Here is a 15,781-nt window from a genome sequence, read left to right as displayed (position 1 = left end):
ATTACTGACTGTTTACTTGTTTTTACAAAATTTAGGCTTTTAAATTCATATTAGTTAAGCTAGAAGTTTTAGCTTTGGTAGCGAAATTGGAATAGAGTATATGAATTCTCACAAGCATCTAGATTTGGTGTCATACCTGCCTGTTCTTGTGTCATGGCTGGTAAAAGTAAATATCTTTGGCCTGTACATTTTCTTAATTCACCGGCCATTGGCAGGTGTGGTAAAAAGTTAGTTTTAGGCCCTGTGTGTAAGGGCAATCTAGGGCTGCATTATCAGCCGAATTTAAGCTGGAATCGTGAATTGGCTCAGCATTATGAAATCACAAAGTCTAAATAAAATATTCATATGTGGAGTGTGTTTCCCTGAACTCCAGGAATGGGGTTAAGAAGCTAATTTGTAATTTGTAACATTTGTAAACACGTCAAGCGTGACCTTTTCAACGTAATTGCGTATTACGTGACGTCACAAACGCGCATCACAGAACAGAGCAAGGCGAACATTTGTGCTTATAAAACTTAAACTTTTTTATTTATTTTGGAAATGACCGATCGTTTCGCTAGATAAGACCCTTATTCATCGTCTGGTATCGTTTAAAGCCCTTTGAAGCTGCACTGAAACTGTCATTTGGACCTTCTACCGTTTGGGTCCCAATAGAATCCATTACATGGGGGGAAATCCTGGAATGTTTTCATCAAAAACCTTAATTTCTTTGCGACTGAAGAAAGAAAGACATGGACATCTTGGATGACATGGGGGTGAGTAAATTATCAGCAAAAGTTTTTTTGAAAGTGAACTTCTCCTTTAAGTTGGCCCGACTAAGACAGTTCTCTCTTCGCGCAGTGGATCCGACACCTGTGAGATCAGAGATGGATATCGCGGGATTCACGCTCGTGCACAGTGTTGCTAATAAACTGGATGTAATTTAAGTTCTGTTGCTTTTATATGAAAATAAATATAATGAACAAGACACCCAAAGTAGCCTACTTATTTAATTCCATTCCAAATACATGTTTATCAATCTTTTTTTCTTTAATATATACATATGTGTTTTATTTATTTATTTATTTTTATAAAAAATTACAATATATTATTCACACATAACGTATAGGCCTACACATAAAACATGATATCAGAGTTTTAAAATTAAACATTTTAAAAGAGAACAATACATTGCGGTTGTTTAAACCAATGAACATTAAGCTGTGTCGTCAGCAAGTCGTTTCCCATCATGCTTTTGATCAGCGCAGTCGGTGGAGAGCAACTGCGCGCGACTGCAGAATCCGACACGTGCGCCTTGCGCTCGCGAGAGTTTTTTGACATACGTCAGCATGACATCAGAGCAGGGCGGGACCGCACTCGGACACATTTCTAATCGGCATGCATCTCGCGCTGATCACCGGTGATCGATTCTGCGCAGATTCTGCTCATCTTAAACAAGCCTACTTTCTAAAAGAGCAAGCGAAATGACGCGGTTCGGCGGCAACCAATCGGAATGTAGGCTACAAGTCTGAGAGGAATCCAGAGAACACAGTCCTGTAAACTTCGGTTTCGAGTCGGCGACCACATTAGTTCCCAAGCGAACTGGAGCAGAGGCGCGTAACACTACTTTTATAGGCAACGTTTTCGCTCTAGACCTTGTTTTTCAGCCGGAATGCAGATTAGACTAGGAATGCAGATTAGACTAGCACTTAACCATGAACAAAAAACACAAATGGCTTTTGATTGGATTTAATAAGCAAACATGTCACTATAATTAAGTTATTTCCATCGATCAATTTCTTACTTTCACATTTAAAAGATTTCATAAAGTTAACTTATATAGCCTACCCTACTTGTGGTCAGTCTGCACAAATAACGATTAGCATGCTTGTTTGCGGCCCCTTTGAGTAAAGTAAAAAAAAAAAAAAAAATCATTCAATCTTCAAGCGTCCACAAATCTTTCTTCCGCGTTGTCGGCAGGGCGGTGGTGTGAACGCGCACAGCTGATCTCACTGTGAGAACATGCCGCTCTCATCTCTCCGCTCTCGGATCGCGCGCTCCCGTTTGCTTTCGCTCTCGAGCCTCGGAGGAGGAAACGGCGGAGTCAGCGGGAGGAGCAGCCGGACACAGTGAGCTCATGCCGGCTTAGACCATCCATAGAGAGAGATGGCGCCGGTGCGACTAAATATTTTAGTTTTCTACAAATTTTGACTAGGATCCGTTTATGGTTTAAATATGTTTATTTTATATGCTTAAGATAGTATTTTTGGGAGGATACGGGGTAACATTTTTTTTTAAGAAAAAACAGTTTTTCATAATTGATTAACTGTCATAATCAATTCAGCCTATCCAAACAACGATACGACAGTCATAAAGTTATACAGTTTTAGTAAAGTTATAACAATGCACTTTATGCTCTGCATCGGTCATTTATACTTTGGTATTTTTGTGCAATAAAACATAATCATAAGATACTATAAGAAAAAGCAAACTAGTATTTTTTTTCTACTGTATCTATTTGGCTACATTTGTTGCCCAATTAAAAATCTTTTAGACTAGACTATTCATTATGAATATTTAGTTTTGACTAATTTGTAACACAAATAGGAGTTTGTCTTTGCATTTTTTATTATTATTGTTTTCCCAGATTTTGCAGTAATGTCAACACTTACTTTCACTTTCATTATTTCATCAGTGACAATAGCGCCCTCTTGTGCCCTACATATTCAAATAATGCCATTTCTGCATGTCATTGTTTTGTTACAATTTATATGAGTTTCTTCTGAAATGTGCTGCTTCCTGAGAGGAAAAGATTGAAATTAAGGTTATTTGTTGAAAACTTCATATTTTAAGGGGTAATTTTCACTGGTTTAAATGCACATCACTACACATTTTCCACATGTTTAAATGTTTGTTCTACAACACAATATTAATAAACTGCAGTCATTTGGTTCTTTAAAACATTTCTCTCCTGTTTTCAGCACTGAAACATGAACAGACTCAATAAAACATGTGCAGAGATTCAGACTGACGGCGGGTTTGAATACAGACTTCAGTCTAATAGCCTATACTGAATCAAACCAATATTCCCGACTGTGATCAGAGCTGGTATTCAGAGGTGTGTGTGTGTGTTTCTGTCCTCAAACTACACCATTATACACACACACACACACACACACACACACACACACACTTGATCTTCTTGTGTTTGGTGTGTTCAGGACCGGCGTGTGATAGCAGATCCATCAAACATCGATCCTGAAACACTGATGAATCCTGTTATTTCAGTCTCATCTGATCGTCTCGTCACGTCTCGCTGTGTGGAGGAGCTTCGTCATGAGATTCAGTGTCATTCTAGTGGAGTAAATCAACTCTCTCTCTCTCTCAACATTCCTATGTTTTCATATAGAGTGGTGCAGGAATGACAAGACAGGGGAACACAGACAAATGCTTTCTAATACATGTTACGTTTCTCTCTATTCTACTTTTTTGCTTACTAAGGCCCCGTTCACACCGCAAGTCTTAATGCTCAATTCTGATTTTTTGCTCAGATCCGATTTTTTGATTGGCTGTTCACATTACCTTTTAAAATGTGACCTATATCTGATAGCAGTGTGAACTGTTTGAGGTTTCAAACTAAACCGCATGCGCAAAAGAACAATAACAATGACATCAGACACAGCACGCGGTTGCACTAAAGTTCGGGAGGTTATGGAGGAAGTAAGCATATTCACATCACATTTATTTAAAAATGTTTGTGTAATGGAAGCCGTAACATTAATGAGAGCAGGTGCTGAGGAGGAGAAGAACGAAGAGAAAGATTGGCTATTTTTGCCTTTTGTGGGTTTATGGCTGCAAATTCACTACAGAGGTCTGTATGGATGCGTAGTTTGACACTGCAGCCATGTTCTCCTGTGTCCCCGTTCTTCCATTTCGTGTGCAATTCTTTCACAAACGGAGCGGTTACGGTAGGATCCTTCTAGTTTAGCTTGAATTAAATTATCTTCCCATATACTAATTAGGTCTAACACATCACTCTCAAGTTTTTAATGTTAGACTACTGTCTATGTCTATTGTGTCTAGGGCTTCATCGCCGATGCATAATTGTGACAAATGTCGACGTAGATTGACATAAAAGTCGCATCAAATCTGCTTTGGCTGTTCACACTGCGGCCGCATTGAAAAAAATCAGATCTGGATCTGATTCAGTACCACATATGTATGTGGTCTAAATCTGATGTGAAAAAATCAGATCTGGGCTAGATTTGAGTGTTCACACTACCTCTGAAGAAGTTTGACCTGGACACTTGACCCCAAAAAAATCAGATTTGGGCCACTTTTGCCTGCAGTGTGAACGGGGCCTAAATGACCTTGACATTCAGTGTGGTATTTTTCTTTATAAACCATTTTCTCAATAAATGATTTTACAACAACAATTGCAGTGTTTTTCTTTTTGCACACACTGTCAATGTGTGTCTTCCAACAAAGAACCTTGTCCATATAAACCCCCAGGTATCTATAAGATGTCACTTGCTGTGTCACTGTGTCTTCAATGATCACAGACTTGTATTCAGATACACTTCTAGGGTCAAGGACCATTTCTTGTGTGTTTTTTACATTTAACACAAGAAAGTTCTTGTCACACCACTGAATGAAAGTATCTATTTCACTGTGGTAGGATGATAGGTCCATATCTCGAGGAGACTCAAAGGTTTTGTTTTTCAATCGGTTTTATTATAATTCCTCTATATGGAGGAACTAATGTTGTGCCTCATAAGACCACCGTGCTACATATATAAACATACAGTACTGTGCAAAAGTCTTAAAAGCATGTTAATATCCCAGTCCCCCCAAGAAGTCTGACAACAGCCGGTATGATCTGATCCCACCATCATCGAGTCCGTCTGTGATTACATGTTTAAGATGTAAATGTGTTTAAGATGTAAACGTGTTTAAGATGTAAACGGGATGATTGCGCGACACTTACGTGAGACACTGTTGCCGTGTGTGCAAGTAGCAGAAACAACGAGGAATACCAGAGTAAATGTTGAAAACGTTTAATTTGAAAAGGTGTGAATGACGTTACAAAACATGAAAAATTATAAAATATAAAAGGAAAACAAAGCAAGAAAACAAGAGTGTCACCAAATCAATTAAATAATCAAAACATAACAAACCTCTAAATCTACCTATCAAAAGAAAAATGCAGAAACAAAACCCCAAATCTTCAGCGTATACGCCGCCTTAAATAAACTACGCTGTCTAAAAAAAAACAATGAATTCAATGTGTGGTGATCACTCTCCAACTAAATAACAGAAAACAATTCTAACTACCGTGGTCTTTAAAGATGGAACACACACACATCTCTTTGACCTAGCATTCACATAACACTTTATAGACTTCTATAATTCAATGTTAGGCTGCATAGATTAGGCCATCCGGAACTGGGAACACTTCCTATAAATCCTGATGTACTCGTTGCATCATGAGAAGAATGGTGTCTATGCTTATATTAGTCTCTCTGTTTATCCCGAGGTTTACCGCAGTCCGCGGGATCCAGATCTGATGAAGGACCTGCGCCTGGACCCGACGACAGCGCAGTCCTGAAGTGTCCACTAGTCTCTCCCCTGTGAAGGCCTGTGAAAAAAAAAAAAAAAAAAAACATTTGACACAATCTGATTCCATATTGATTAAGTTGGGGCCTATCAGGTACAGTACATAAGAAAACAATCTCTCTCAACTAATGCTGTAAAGTAAACCATAAGGAACCCCAGTTGGTACATCATTCTAATATTTAAGGTTAAAAATGATTTATTTGTAAGCTTCTTCTTTAAATCACACATAAGGAAGGTTATATACTGTTATAATACACTTTTAAAGGAACACTCCTCTGTTTATTTAAAACAAACCTTTCCTACATTTAGACAGGTGGGCAAACGCATCTTTGTCTCAGTGCATGCATTGTTTTAGTTTGGCAGCGCTACCGCTAGCTTAGCTTAGCATAATGAATGGAATCCTGTGTTGCCAGCTAGCATGTGATTTAAAAATATATATATATATTTACTTCTTGTGGCCTACGTATTCACGAGTACAAATAGCAATGCAGATTAAGTTTTTGGGGCAAACCTGACCTGTTGAAAAGAGATGGTATTCATCCCTCCTGGGATGGTGCTGCTCTTCTCTCTAGTAATATGGCTCATAGTCTTAGAGCTCAAACATGACAACCTGGGGCTCAGGTCAGGAAGCAGACAGACTGGCTAAACCGACCGTCTGCTAGCGGCCTCACGTCACCAAGGTCAGATAAATCCCATCACATACAGCCTCTTTCACCTAGATATCATCATATAGAGACTGTGTCTGTTCTCCGAATTTAGGACATACAAAAAACGTTTAAACTCATCTAAGGTTAAAAATTTAATTGATGTTCAAAATATAAAAAACAGCTATAATACAGATGAGCAAATGATAAAGCTTGGGTTGCTGAATATTTGATCCCTTACTCCTAAAGCACTCATTGTTAATGATATGATTTCAGATTATAATCTAGATGTGCCGTGTTTGACAGAAACCTGGCTAAAACCAAACGATTACATTACTTTAAATTTATGCATTTGGCAGACACTTTTATCTAAAGCTTTCAAGGTACACATTTTACATTTTGTCAGTTCTTGCTTTCCCTGGGAATCGAACCCATGACCTTGGCGTTGCTAGCGCCAGCGCTCTACTGTTTGAGGTACAGGAAAGCCTAAATGAGCCCACAACGCAAGATTACTGTTACAAACATGAGCCTCGTCTAAAACGTCTAATATTTTCAAATCCACTAAGAAATCAAGTTTTAAATATAATTCTTTTGAAGTGTTGGTGCTTAATGTAAAAATATATAGTATAAATCACGTTTGAGATTTGTGCTGGCTATTGTATACAGGCCACCAGGGCACCATACAGACTTTATCAAAGAATTTGCTGATTTTCTATCAGAATTAATATTGACTGCAGATAAAGTACTAATTGTTGGTGATTTTAATATACACATCGATAATGAAAAAGATGCATTGGGTTTGGCATTTAAAGACATTCTTAACTCTATTGGAGTTAGACAACACGTGTCAGGACCTACTCATCGTCGTAATCATACTCTAGATCTAATATGATCACATGGAATAGATGTTGATGCCGTTGAAATTCTGCAGCAGAGCGATGACATCTCAGATCATTATCTAGTCTCGTGTAAACTTCATTTAGCCAAGGCTGCAAAGCCGACTCCCTGTTATAAATATGCTAGACCTATCACTTCTGCCACTAAAGATTGCTTTATCAATAATCTTCCTGATCAGTTTCATCATCTCAGCATCCCGGATAACTTAGAAGAACTAGATATTGTGACAGAAACTCTTAACTCTCTCTTTTCCAGCACTTTAGACACAGTTGCTCCGTTGCGCTTAAAGAAGATTAAAGAAAATAGTCCAACGCCGTGGTACAACGAGCACACTCGGGCCCTTAAGAGAGCAGCCAGAAAAATGGAGCGCAAAACTAGAAAACAAAAGAAAACAAAACTAGAGGTATTTCGCATTTCATGGAAAGACAGTTCAATTGCATACAGAGAGGCTTTAAAAGCTGCTAGATCTGCTTATTTTTCAACCCTATTGATGTGAGGCTACGCTCTAAAACCAGATGCTGGGAATGGCTGTCAGCAAAACAGAATGCTAAGATTAACCCCATAGATCCTCTTCTTAATATCATTAATTCGTCTTTGTCACTAGGATACGTACCAAAAAACTTTAAGCTGGCTATGATTAAACCGCTTGTTAAAAAAACGCAACTGGATCCTACAGAATTAGTCAATTACAGGCCGATCTCAAATCTACCTTTTCTGTCAAAGATATTAGAAAAAGCAAACCTAACGAAACTTACCAATTTACAAAATTAACAGAATGCATAGCTGATATAAAAAAATTGGATGACTAGTAATTTCCTACTTCTAAATTCTGGAAAAAAAACCCCCCAAAAAACAAATTTTAATTATTGGACAAAAAAAACTTGCATCATAAGAAGAATGGCATCTAAGCTAATTTTAGTGTCTCTGTTTATCCCAAGGTTTTCTGCAGCCTGTCGGATTCAGGTCGTATCCAGATCTGACGAAAGAAATTCGTATCCAGATCTGATGAAGGACCAACCGATGACAACGCAGTGCTGAAGTGCCAGCTAGTCTCTCCCTCTTCACTCTACAGATAAATCGTCGTTGGGAAAACTCAATTTGCGTACCTACCCCGAAGTGACAAAATAAAATAAAATTCTGTATCAAAATTTATCAGGAAAGACCAGTACTTTGTTTAGACTTGGTTTGTAGGGAATTCCAAACCTGCGCACATATATTCAAACGCACATAACTATAGAACCAATTCTTAATGTGCATGTGAACGCCATCAGCGTTATTCACAGGTTCGCGTTTAAAATTGAACTAAGTAACTTTTTTACCCTAACCGAACATCTTCTGAGTCATTGGAATAGTTATATGACTTTTTTCGGGTTGAATGGTGGTCGTCTTGCACCCCCCAAGTGCCTGTGAGACGAAAAACCACCCTTGCAACTTTGGGCCGGCGGACCGCCGGAGCCTCAAAGACTCACGGAGGCGATTGACATCTCACAACTTGCACTTTATTCCCCAATCGAACTCGTGTAACTGTCTATCACCCGTTCTACCGTCCACAGCTTTACTTGATAAACAAAAGTAGGATAAGAATGAGCATCAAACTGAAATAACCCGCATACATGGGGTGTTCGAGGTGCACATACAACACAGACTGCTGACAGTTCAACAGGGTGCGCTCAGCTCTTAAAGGGGTCACACCTTATTTCCACTCATTACAGCTTCCATCCTACTGAACAAGGTACCGGTATAGAGGGCGGAAGGGATCAGGTCATGAGTGCAGAGACGGCTCTGCGTGAGTGGTATTTACGACAGTAACGTTAAATACAAGTACTCCACAGTGACTCTAGGGGTCGCCGTTTGACAAAAACGGAAAGCTGCATAGTGTGCCTTTAAAGTCCGTGTAGAGAGAATGGTGTCGTCTTGGTGGCCCCTAATATAATTTAATAACATATCGTTGCAACGGAAGCGAATCAATCAAAACTAACTTTAGCTGGAAAATAACTTTATCAAAGAACCGCTATAAAGCCAAAACAATCTCTGTTACCTTAAATTATACGTTTATCTCTGTGAAGCTGCTTTGAAACAATCTACATTGTTAAAAGCGCTATATAAATGAAGATGACTTGACTTGACTTGACATAAGGCGATTTCCTAGGCAGATATTGACTTGGGACTATATTGGGGGGGGGGAGCACAGGCAAAGCACTTACTTGGGCGCAGAGATATTACGCAACACCTGAAAACTTCCGTCAACATACCGGCGTGAAAAGTAGCCAGCTATTTTTCCTACAGTAGACATAGTGAATTGCGATGAACATGGCGGATTTTGTGAGAGACGAAGAGGGTGACTTCTCAGACAGTCAAGATCCAGAACCATACCTCTATGAACCAGAGTTTGAGAAGAGGAGCTGCGCGCTTTGGAAATAGATCGACAGGAGGAGGTTGCGATCGCTCAACAGCCTGAGGACGTGAGGATGAGAGCCAACATGAACTGGTGGTGTGAGTGTGGGGGAATATGCCAACCTATGCAGACTGAAATATAGTCTTTGTGCTGTGGCGATTGGGACAAGGTACTGTCGTCGATGACCAGGCTCAATGTGTGGGGATTTCAGGTGTTGCGTGACATCTCTGGTCATAAGGTCATACACACTTAGGATGACTTTAGAGTGAGTAAATCATGGGTTATTTTTCCTTTTTGGGTGAACTATCTGTCAGCGCTGTGTAGTAATGTTGTTGCGTGATCGAGATCGGCTCATGAGTAAACCGCTGTCTAGTATTGCTCCGAGCTGATAAACTGTTTGCTCTGGACAGCTCAGACGAGTAGCGTGGTTTCATTCTGCTTTCGTTTTCTTTGTGATATTTCTCGTATGCGGCAGAAATGGCAGCTCTCTCTTATAAAAAGTTCGCAAAATGTGACCATTTAGTCTCGGTCTAGAGCCCTGTATAGTGCTGCATTTCTGCTTTACATGAGCGCCACCTACTGTCAGAGAGCGAATTTGTGTTTTTTTGCATTGATTTGAACTGACAAATTAGACATTCCTGTTGGTTGAAAACAAGTTAACCCTCTGGGGTTGGCAAATGCGCCCGTGCGTTTTGCTGGATTTTCTTCACATTGTAGTACAATAAACTTAAATTACTCCGTCATTTATGGTCATACAGAAAAAAGAAATGAAAAAAATAATCTGTGAGATGTCTACTTTTGTATGTGTCCACTTACAATCAAATACAAACATTGTGCTTTTGTAAAATACAGAAAATAAACAGGGCCTTCTCTTTCTGCCTCTCCTTCTCGCTGAACTTTTGAGCACGTCTATAAACGGAAACAAAACTCAGCGAATACTTGTCACGCATTTATGAGCCATATATCTTTATAAACATTTAAGTGTGTACCTTTTAAATGATCGCATTCAAACTGAAAACAAATATTCTCTGCTTAAATAATTTGTATAAAACCAACAAGATGTCCAGTTTCTCAAGCGCTTGCTCATTATTTTTAATTTGACCCCGCCCACGCGTGCAAAAGAGATTGACATGCAAATCTTCACATGGAACGCGAATGCGCTCGTTACCTCAAAAACAAAACACCACACTTCATCAGTCTCTGCTTTTCGTCGAGTTTGGAAGACACTCTGTGAGCTTACATTGGATTTACCTCAGAAGAAGAAGAACGCGGTTTGAAGACAAGATGTAAGGTAAGAAATTCTTAATTATATTAGTTAATGTTATTGTTGCATAAACTTCACATTGCAGTTGAACTGTTGCTAGATAAATTGTACATATAATATTTAGACCCGTGTTTACTGTTAAACACCGTTTGTGGATATCTGCTCAAACATGGATATGTACAGCCTAATATGGTAACCATAATGTTTCATATTTTGCAGCGTGCTGTGCGTTTGATTGTTTCATATTCAAAATGGGCTGTGCGTTTGAAAAGCAAAATGCACCAAACATTAGGCTTTACTCCAATCTCATTTCATATCATCATAACAAATGGAAACATTTGAAGTAATATATGATAATCAATATATTTTTATCTAGCGTAGCTGTTACTCTGAAATGTTGCTTTTGAAAGATTTATAGGCTGCTATAGGTTATTGTTGTTATTATTATTATTATTATTTTATGCAGCACTGCGTGTAGCCTATGCATACAAGGCACAACAAACCTGTTCATTATATATTGTTGGAAACATTTGTATTTGTGTGTGTGTGCTCTGTGAATTTTAAAATGAAAATTTTAACCAGAAAATCTAAAATGTATTCCCAAAATCGTGCAGCCCTATAGTTTCTCTTGACACAGTTTTTTTTTTGTGTGTGTGTGTGTTTTTGTGTTTTTTTACAGGGATCAGATCCTGTCTCTGTACATGAACATGGTAAAGTGAAAATCAAACACCTTGGAAATGAAAGGTATGTATAATGCTTTTAGGAATGGCACAAAGGTCTCTGTCTTTGGATCATTGTTTTCAATAGTATGCTTTTTTGTCATTTGTTGTGTATCTCTGGATTATGTTGTGTTGTAAATAAATCCAAAACAATCAAACAGTCATTCTTTTTTAAATCTCCTCATTCTTTGTGCAAGGTTGCTCAGAATGACAGGACCTGATAGCTCCTAATAGGGCCATTAGGGAGTGTCTTTGTCTTTCTCAGGTGTGAAAATCCATCAATATTCAGGATGTTTATATTGTCTTCTCTGAATGAGCAGTCAGGGTGATTTTCACATAGTTTTGGAGCAAATATTCTAGGCTACATGATACAATTTTCAAAAGTCTTGTGAAGAAATAATCAGTATGGGATTAAAGGCCTTATTTCAGTGACATTGTTTTTTGTATTTTCACAAACCACGCATAAATGTCATTATCTCAAAACTACAAACTTTTACATACATGCTGCTGACATATTATTGTAGCAGAGTTTGTGCTGAATACAGTGTTATCAGACTTTAGCCATGAAAATGTCACAAGTAACAGAAATAAGCACAAATGTCAGAGCATGTCAGAACACCTCCAGGGCCAGAAAACACCTCAGACCCCAGAGGGTTAATAGATATCAAACAATCAACAAAATGCCCTGTCCTCACCACACACCAGCTATAGGTAGGGTGACCAGATTTCTCATTGTGGAATACGGGACGGACACAGAGCCCACAGACCCACAACACTTACTGCACACATACCAGTATTTACACTTAATAATATTGTTAGCTATGTAAAAAAGTAAATGTAGACTTACATAAAATTGCAGATTAGTGGGAACAAGATGGTGCAACAGCATCATTCACTGTTGCCGTTTTGTATTTTTCACTGGAACCAATTTTTGCCAGCGTGCGCTTGTCTTTCAAGAGTTTATCATAAAATGCGGAGCAGTCAAGTCCGAAATTAATTCGTACGAAAAGCATTGCCTTCATTGTTGTTACACTCAGTCGAGATTTTTCATCTGTCCATGATGCATTCATTAATGAGAACACACGCTCCACAGGTGCAGATGTACCAGGCAGGCATAAAACAAACTCCACAGTCAAAGATAAGACTGCAAAGTTGAGTGACTCACTCCCATCTCACTAAATACGTCTGTCCATCTATCAGACACAGCCACCTCGTTTTTGTTCCACTCAGTGAGGTGACAAGTGACAATGTTTTTGGCACAGGCCCACTCATCAAAGAGCATGGTTTCGTCAACCGATGTGAGAGCAGGGATTCTTGAGTAGAATTGGCTGTGGCTGCTCTGAATGTCTCTCCATTCTGGAACACTTCTCAGTAGGACCCACTCTAGTTCTTTTGTATTCTCCAGTGAGCAGCTTCAATTATCAAGGTAATCCACTGATGCTGAGTAAAAGCTTCTCACTGCACAATAAAAATCATCAGCTTTTATGTCACCAGCTTCAACAAGGGTGTCTAACTGTGTTTTGATGTCAGAGGGAATAAATGATTCCTCCAGCCTGGCCTGCAAGACATTTCTCAGATCACATATGTGCAAAGCCACTTCTGTGGCAGATATATTGTCTTGCTCTACTGTCTCCAGTGCACGATGGAAAGCTGCAGTTTGCTTAAGTGCTAATCCAAGCCAAAGTTTTGTGCAAGGGTTGCTGAATGTGTCTCTTAGAAACTTTGGCCACTTTTCCTGAGAAAGAAAGTATGCACATAGACCGGCAAAAAGGTGCAGAATTCGTTCAAGAGATGGACCAAGAGAGAGGAAACGTGTGCTACCATGCTGCAGTAATTTCTGATAGTCCAGCTGTACAAAGTCACAAAACTCCTTGAGCTCCTTTACGCGCACTGTATAGATATGAAAGTATTTGTATACCTTCACAGCAAAACAGTCCAAATCAATCGGTAAGCAATCCACTGCTGTTTGCAGGGTATTGTGGATGATGTGTGCACTACAGCCAATGCCCAGAATATCCCTTCCTAGCTGCATTTGCAGCTTTCTCCAGATGTTGCCTTTACCAGCTCTTTTAACACCGCCAAAGTTTGTGTTAGTGTTATCAGCACAAAGTGCAACTATTTTCTGAGCTAGGCCATGTTTTTCAATGACATGGGAAATGTAGGCAGTTTGCAAATCTGATGTCTCACCTGGCAGAGATGAAAATTCTATTATCTTGACCTTTACTCCCTCTAGTGGCTTGAAGTATCGCACAAGCACAGGGAACAATTTAATGTCTTTGTGGTTGGATGCATACACAGTTAATGTGACAAATGAGCACTTGTCCAAATCATGCTGCACTTCTTCCTCTGACAAAGGACCAAGAACGTTGCATATTATAGCCTCAGATTTGGAGCGAGCTGAAGAAAATTTCGGATCATACAATTTCTTAATCATTTTTGCAGTGCAGTCAGCTGACTGAAAACTATGGCCATGAATAACAGAATGGTATGCAAAAAGTCCTTCACTTGCATGTACTTTATCAGATTCGCAACTTTGCTTCACAAAAAATTCGCTGCGTAGCACACTTACTTTTAGCAGCGTCCATGTGCTTTTTTGTGTGCATATGCTGTGTAATGTCGGCTCGGCCTCCATGAGCAATGGAAAAGCGAGCCCCGCAAATGTCACATCTTAATTTGCTTGCCTCTGATTGTGACTTTCTTTTGAGAAATTTAAACTCTTTCTGAAGATCATCATTAAATGTACTGGAACGCTTCTTTGACATCTTTGCACTTGAATGAGTCAATTAAGCTTATCCGTGGTCTTCTCTCGTATACATTACACTTAACTGTGACGTCGGATTCCGCCTTCACTCAAGTTGAGATTGATAGAGGGAATTGTGATTGGATGGAATTGTCCTTCTGCCTTCTCTTATTGGATGGAATTTTTTTTCCCCTCTAAAATATGCTATGAGGTGATTTGCTAGTTTTATTAGGCTATTCCGTATGAGAGGAGTACTCATGCTATCACTCAGAAGAAAAAAATAAAAAAATAATAATAATAATAATATATATTTACAATGAAATACGGGACAAAACATGCTTTTTTCATAATAAGTCGGGACACTAAAATTAGAGTTGAAATACGGGACTGTCCCGGGAAAAACGGGACGTCTGGTCATCCTAGCTATAGGTGGAGAGGAGAGATTTGGCTAGCCTATAGGGGGATGTGTGTCTAAGTTACACAGAAGAGACTTTGTTGCTCAGCACATGAAAATAAACTACTTACCGTGATCTCAGACTGAGGTGATGTGGTTTCTCCACTGCATGGATCTTCATGTGTCGCTTCAGGTGAGTTTTATCAGAGAAATTCGTTCCACACTGATCACACGTGTGCGGCTTCTCTCCAGTGTGTGTATTTTCATGTGTTTTCAGAGATGCTGACAGACTGAATCTCTTGTCACAGTGTGAACACTTGTAGGGTTTTTCTCCAGTGTGGATCATCTCATGTCTTTTCAGTTCTGCTGATCGACTGAATCTCTTGTCACAGTGTGAACACTTGTAAGGTTTTTCTCCAGTGTGGATCCTCTGGTGCCGTTTTAAACAGTCCGCTGTAGTAAAAGTCTTCTCACACTCAAAGCACATGTACTCTCTTACACCAGTGTGAGTTTTCTCATGCTTATGTAAATTAGACAGCAGAGAAAAACTCTTTCCACACACAGAACATGAATACGGCTTCTCCTTCGTATGAACTGTCAGGTGTGACTTCAGGTTTGATGCACTAAAAAATGTTTTACTGCAGTGATCACATGAGAACGGCTTCACTCCGGTGTGGATCCTCATGTGATTCTTAAGATTACTTTTGCATGAGAATCTCTTTTCACACCGATCACACATGAATGGCTTCTCTCCCGTGTGGATCCTCATGTGAACATCAAGTTTATTTTTGTTAGTGAAACAATTCCCACATTGATCACACGTGTATGGCTTCTCTCCAGTGTGGATCCTCTCATGTCTTTTCAGAGTTGATAAGTGACTGAATCTCTTGTCACAGTGTGAACACTTGTAAGGTTTTTCTCCAGTGTGAATTCTCTGGTGCCGTTTTAAACGGTCCGCTGTAATAAAAGTCTTCTCACACTCAAAGCACATGTACTCTCTCACACCGGTGTGAGTTTTCTCATGTTTATGTAAATATTGCAGCACTGAAAAACTCTTTCCACACACAGAACATGAATGCGGCTTCTCCTTCATATGAACTGTCAGGTGTCTCTTCAGGTGTGATGCCCTAAGA

General features: G+C 39.3%; 1 protein-coding gene across 1 annotated transcript; it reads right to left on the bottom strand.

Moving 5' to 3' along the window:
• Nucleotides 1-4,736: 4,736 nt before the first annotated feature.
• On the bottom strand, nucleotides 4,737-15,158 carry LOC311301178 (uncharacterized protein). Its single transcript, XM_084426104.1, has 2 exons — nucleotides 14,780-15,158; nucleotides 4,737-5,617 (listed from the first exon to the last, which is right to left on the bottom strand). The coding sequence occupies exons 1-2, from the start codon at nucleotides 15,133-15,135 to the stop codon at nucleotides 5,596-5,598; spliced, it is 378 nt and encodes a 125-aa protein (XP_084282230.1). The 5' UTR covers nucleotides 15,136-15,158; the 3' UTR covers nucleotides 4,737-5,595.
• Between the last annotated feature and the right edge of the window lie 623 nt (nucleotides 15,159-15,781).

Source organism: Rutilus rutilus (genome assembly GCF_951802725.1).
Source record: "Rutilus rutilus genome assembly, chromosome: 1".
Classification (NCBI taxonomy): domain Eukaryota; kingdom Metazoa; phylum Chordata; class Actinopteri; order Cypriniformes; family Leuciscidae; genus Rutilus; species Rutilus rutilus.
Note: the sequence above shows the minus strand (reverse complement) of the source record. Positions and strands in the feature narration are given on the sequence as shown.

Coding starts and splice junctions, on each gene's coding strand:
- LOC311301178 (XM_084426104.1), bottom strand. CDS start 15,135: ATGTGCTTTGAGTGTGAGAAGACTTTTACTACAGCGGACTGTTTAAAA. Junction 5,618..14,779: donor CACCTCAGTCTGAGATCACG/GTAAGTAGTTTA, acceptor TTTTTTTCACAG/GCCTTCACAGGGGAGAGACT.